The sequence below is a fragment of the Bipolaris sorokiniana genome (assembly GCF_000338995.1).
Source record: "Bipolaris sorokiniana ND90Pr unplaced genomic scaffold COCSAscaffold_2, whole genome shotgun sequence".
NCBI classification, from domain to species: Eukaryota; Fungi; Ascomycota; class Dothideomycetes; order Pleosporales; family Pleosporaceae; genus Bipolaris; species Bipolaris sorokiniana.
The window spans coordinates 429353-435352 of record NW_006911896.1 but is presented as its reverse complement, the minus strand read 5'-3'; the positions used below and the strand labels follow the sequence as shown (position 1 = coordinate 435352).

Here is a 6000-nt window from a genome sequence, read left to right as displayed (position 1 = left end):
TGGGGCTGGCCCCCCCCCCCCCGCCCATCCCTCCGATCGCTCTAATAAGTAAAGTAAAGAAGGACCGGGGTGGAAATTCAAAGAATGACATAGAAAAAAAGGGGGATATGGGTTGCGCAGCATATGTAACGCGTGTGTATGTGTTGCTCGAATCAAGTTATTTTATTTGGGAGAGGGGGGGTTGGGGGTGCAGAAACGGTTAATGATGACTGATTGCTTGGTAAGAGGTGAGATTGTAAAGTAATGCCGCCCGAGGTGAGAGGTGGGAGGGGCGCATGGGCAAAAGGGCTGAAAAAGGGTGGCGCGAAGAAGAGGAAGGAGAGAGATGGGGAGGCTTGTTTCGGAATACGTACCGGGATAGTATGAAGCGGGTGGGCGGGCCTCCGCATACCGAGTTGGAAATGGTAAAAATGTTTTAATTTGGGAGGGACTTGGGACCCCACGTTCCTCTTTGGTGCAAAGTCTCACGTGATAAATGTGGTGCTTGTCTGCCTGGTTTGTGGGGCCCAAAAATGGTGTAGAAGTAGTAGTACGTAGTACATACTACTATGCAAGCTTGTAGGAGCACGGGAATGACTATTTTTGTGCCCAAGGTAATTAAAAATCCAGAAAAAATCTTTCTATATGGTATCTGGCCCTAGTCTGAAATTTAATCCCCAAAGTTTACCCAAGTCCCCGCATCTAGATTCCCGAAACAAGTACCACACGTTCATTACATCAATCGCATTGCGTGAGAGGAAATAACAAAGGGAAGTAGGAGAAAATGGTGTGAATGTGTGAATATGTGGGTGAGGAGAGGAGAGGAGATGAAAGTAAAGGGGGTATTAAGTGAAGTATTGAGCTATGTGCTGTGTGAAAGCAACTGGCAAGCTTTCCGAAAAAGGTAAAAAAGAGAACCGCTGCTACGTAAAATAATAGATAGACCAAAGAAAAATCAGAAGCTGGGGATAAAAAAAAGATGTCGAAAAAAAATCCAAAAAGAAGACGCTGCATAAATGGGTATATTCCTCTTCTCCTTCCTTCACTGTCCTCTGACCCCATCAGAATCCTATCCTGCTTGGTCGAATGAATAAAAAAGGAGACATGCGTGTGACTGTTGTGTACGTAAGGAGAAAAGGCTGCAGAGATGCAGGGTCGGGGGGTTGGTGCCGTTGAGGTGACGTGTAGCTCGCTTCGATGGTATCGGAGCGAGGTTCGGAGTCACCTTGTTTGCGGTGATGTATGTGTTTTTTTGTAAGGTTTTTGGTGTTTAAAGGAGGGTGGGTGTGCCAGTGCCGGACCAGCCGGTCTGACAAGTTTGATGAGATATGTCTTGGAATATTGATTATTGGATGGTTTCCAAGGTTTAACCCCAGTTTAGCTCGTCGCCCCATGTACCGCCCATTTCACGGTGAGATGCTAGGCTATGTTGCGAAATGTTGCTGGGACGCCGCCTCATAATTAGCCGTGAGAATCGATTTTGGTGCTCATCTTTTGGCGGGGGTGGAGGTGGCTGGTCCATCTGGATACCGCGGTGGCTCGAGTTGTTCGATATGTTGATCAACCTTGGGACGTAACGGCGCGATGTTGGCGTACTAGGGGCTTGCGACTGTTGCTGTTGCTGTTGAAGAAAGTTTGGCGGAAGGCTTTGCCGTGGGTAGTGCGCAAAGTTGGCGTATTGAGAGGTCGGTACAGAAACGATCTCCTTGGCCTGTTGAAAGTCCATGTACGACGCTTGTTGTTGGTAGTTGAGGAGGTCAGGTGTTGATGAAAAGCCTGCATTTGGCCAGCCTTGTGATTGTGGCTGGAAATTTTGGGCCATTGGTTGAGAAAAGTCTGTCGACATCGATGTCATGTTGGTGTCGAACGCGTTGAACCCATCCATGCCGGTTGCAGCGCTCATACCACCGTGAGACATATCTGTGCTAACAGGCCATTGCGACTGCGCCATCTCTTGCTGCTGCATCGTCTGCGGAGGCTCTACTGGGTCAATATCCATCATCATCTGCTCCTGCGGAAGGCCGTGTGAGCTCTGGAGCCTGTTGTCGGTTCCAAAATCAGGTGCCAAGTCAGAAGCCTCCAGTTTGAATTCCACCATTTCGCCCTGGCTAGCATCGTTCGACTCGGAAACATCAGGAGTTGCTTCGCTTGCTGATTCAACGTCTTTGGCCTCGATCTCCGCCAAGTCGAAGGTGTCCTGCACCAACTTCTCAATGTCGAAAACGCGTGTGTCCCATTTCGTTTCGAGCTTGTATCGTAAACGGTTGCACTTCTTCGACTCCCATGCCAACGACGGCCAGTTCTGTTCTTCTCCATACCGATCTGTCATCATCTGGTTCCAGGCGCTAGACACCTCTGGTTGCTTAAGCAGACCGAGAACAACATTAGTAAAGTTCCATTTTGACGATCCCTTCTCTTCGAAATGGAGTGCGATATGCTCGCAACGCTCTTCCCAAGTAGTCAGAAGAGAGGCACAGAAGCCACATCCCCAAGCGTCCTTGTCATGCATGACGATTTCGTACTTCTTCACACATGGAGATGCTTTCCTGCTCGTTGGCTGACCACTCTCCCTTGGTTGCTTGCAATGCTCACAGCCCTGTTTTGGATATTAGTCATAGGTCGCGGACACGGTTACTCAGTTGACGTACATGAAGCTTGGTATGGTGCTCGCGGAAACGCTTTCCAGCGTGGAAGATTTGCTCACAGTCTGGACATCTCCAAGTAAGTCTTTGCTCGTGGAACTCTTCCTCGTGCGATTTCCAGTACGGCTTCGATTTGAGCGCCTTATCGCAGAACGTGCACGCGAAGTTCTTGGGTGCAGGCGTTGACGTGGTAGAGATTGTGGAAAGACGAGAAGACGCGGTCGACATGCGCGACGAAGCAGCGCTGTAGTGCGTGTACGACGAGTCGGTCGATGCGATTGATGAACGCGGATCCGAGAGCATGCTGGGGACTCTGCTAGACGGTACGCTCAGATAAGACGACGCACGGCTTCCAACGGTCGACATTGACGACCTGTCGGCGCCTGAGCGACGCATGCCATCTAGAGTCGCGTAAGTAAAAGGCAGGGCATCATAGATGCAACCCGACTGACCTCCATTGCGCGCAACGGACAGTAACTGCAAAATCTGTTGATCATCGAGGTGCTTGAGCGCATTGATGTGATCGAAGAGCTGGGGTGCGAACTGGCTCTGTCCCGAGTGACGGGGCGAGGAGGTGACGCTTTCGGTGACGCTGGTCAAGGGCGTGGAGCCTTGCAGGCTGCGTCGCGGTCGTTTGAACGAGTTGCTCTGCTGAGGAGTGCTGAACTGGTATAGTTGAGACTCGTCGGCCTCCATGTTATCCAAGTATGCGCGCAGAAGCCTGTATCATGCCGGAGATTTGGGGTTCACGGGCCGTGTTGGGCGGGCAGAGCAGTGTTGTCGCTATGTAAAGGGAGGCGAGTGCGCGCGAAATGGAAGCGTTCGAGAAGCTTTTGACGATATACGAATGGGTATAAGCTCGGATCTTAGGCCGTCAGGAAGACATTGATCGTCCAATTTCCCGGGCGGAGACGGACGGCTCTTGTTTAGAAGAGCAAGATCCGTGGCCTGTTTCATGGGTTTCAAGAGGGCACTAGGAGACTGCCTTGGCACATGCAGGCACATAATTCCATGGCTGCTGCAACGCCCGCTCGTGATCGACGCTTGCCGCTGCGGCAGACAGGCACACTCTTGGTCCGGGCGACTTTTTTCTTTGAGGCTGCCGGAGCCGCCCTGGCGGGCATGGCAGTACAGTGTTCACACGCAGCAGCGTTGCAGCAACAACAGCGTCGGGAGGCGACGCGTCAACCGCCTGATGGTCCTAAAGGGAGATCGTCGCGGCGGCGCTGCAGGGACCCCAGCGCTTCCAGCCTAGGGTAGCGTGCTCAGGGGTAATTTAGCAGGCAACGTGAAACGCGCATCTGCTCGCCATCTGGGAGCTGTTGTACCGTCCAACCCTGCTCGATGCCTCTCCAACGCCTAAAGAGCGTCTGGAGCCGTCGCTTGCATCAGGCATGATGCAAACCCAACTGACCCCACCATCACTGATCCATCGTGCCGTAGCAAAAGTGCATACTCGGACATTGATCCGAGGGCGTCTCAGGATGCGTGTATGCAAAAAAGGTGGCTCTCGTGGCAGTGCTGCGTAGGAGGCTGGGTTGGATGCTGCTCAGGAGACGGGGAGGGAGACGTAGACAATAGTTTGCGTCGGCAGAACAAATACGGCACACCTGGTGCCTTGCAACAGTATCACCCGAGGGCATCGACGCAAGACGGACGATGATGGGTAACGGACGCTTTCTGGGCCCCACGGGTGCAGAACTGGCGGTGGTATAGGTTCGGCGGGTGGGACTGATGATCACGTGTTGCATATGTAAGTGTGTATGGGGCGCAGGCTCCCTTTGCCAGCAGCGGACCTGTCGTCATCCTGCCAGAGGCGAGATAAGGCAAGGACTCATGCAGATCCCGCATAACGTCGAATGATCGCTCGTGTCCGTCAGGGAGACCTTTTTGCAATCAAGCATTCCTTGCAGGATCTGCCTAACTAGCAACCGTCTTTCTGGGGTACTGCTGCCGGTGAGGGCAAGCTGTCCTATTTTTGGCCCGCGGCAATGGTCCGCTCCCAACAGGTAAGACGTCTGTAAAACAACGACTACGGGTTGCCTGGACCATCGGCCTGCATGAGTCGAAACACGCGTGGTGTAAAGAGGGCTTTGACGGCCGCTCCATCAGTGTAGTATGTAAAAGTAAGCCGGAGATACAGAAGTCATGCGGCACAGCATCCAACATAACATGCGCAGCGTGTACCTCGACGCCCTCTTGCCGGGGAAGCGTTAGAGTTTATGCGAGGGAATTGCTGGTCAAGCCTGCATGTCACCCACAGCATCAAGCTGTCAATTGCGAGAGATTGGCAGAGAGGGAGCAAAGCTCGAGCGGGCCGGCGAATACTGTATACTTACTTAGTACAGTGTATAGTGGCGCGGGCGTGAAGAGGCGTCATGTTTCACGGAAAGTCCCAGTGCTGGCATCGGTCGGTGATCGATCTCGGACGGGCAGCGGAGTGGGAGGAAGGCAATTAGAGAGATTGATTGCATGGAAGTATGCATTCATGCTGCCGGCGGACGACGGCGTGCTCGGTGGCTGAGTCTATCTCAAAGCGGCGCCCCGCTCCGGGTGGGAGCGAAAGCAGAAGCTGAGCTGAGGCGACATTGAGGACGGTGGATGTCATCCGATGCCTTAACACGAAGTGGACCAGCGATCGAAATTTTGGGTAAACGGATAAAACACAAAAGTCGACGTGTGAGAGGCTAGGCCACGGATCGAGTGGCCCGGTGTGCGCGGAGCTTGCCAAACCACCACCATAACAAAGCCTGATATGCTGACACCAAACATGCAATGGTAGGTGGACATGTGTCATGAGCGAGTGGTAGGTGGTGGTGTTGATGGTGGTGAGCGAATAGGAGGGCCTGTGGCGTATTATTACATAGAGTAGCAGATCCGAACACAGGTTTGGGTGACAAACACGATTGCGTGTCTGTTAGAGTAGCCTCCAACTAAGTGAGGCTAGAAAAGAAAGACGGTTGGCCTAATCGAGTATGTGTGGACATGGTATGTGTGCTTTGATCATGCAAATGGCTCCCTACTGCGATGCGACGACTCGTACAAACAATGGCGTCAAGCACAATGGGCGTAGTGGAGGAAAAGGCCCAATTGGCATAGCGCTACTTTGAAGCTACATACGGTTAGACTGTCTAACTCGTCGCGTCGCGTCGCGTCACGTCACGTCGCGTACGTATCGTGACTTTGGGAAATCACGCTCGCAGTCCAACCGTGTATGTGTCTGCAATTGACCATACCACACTCGGGCACACAATTCATCGCTGTTCGTTTCTGATATTTACGAAGAGGCCAAGACGCCTTTGTATTAATTCTTTGACCTTGGACTTTCTCGCCAACAGTCTGCCTGACCCTCCACAAGCCCGGCAACTCCATCCGATAT

General features: G+C 52.5%; 1 protein-coding gene across 1 annotated transcript; it reads right to left on the bottom strand.

The window, feature by feature from the left end:
- Positions 1-1345: 1345 nt before the first annotated feature.
- COCSADRAFT_79264 (uncharacterized protein) lies at positions 1346-3317 on the bottom strand (the record flags this gene model as incomplete). The annotated part of the gene is made up of 2 exons (XM_007697556.1): positions 1346-2575; positions 2628-3317. The coding sequence occupies 2 exons, from the start codon at positions 3315-3317 to the stop codon at positions 1346-1348; spliced, it is 1920 nt and encodes a 639-aa protein (XP_007695746.1).
- Between the last annotated feature and the right edge of the window lie 2683 nt (positions 3318-6000).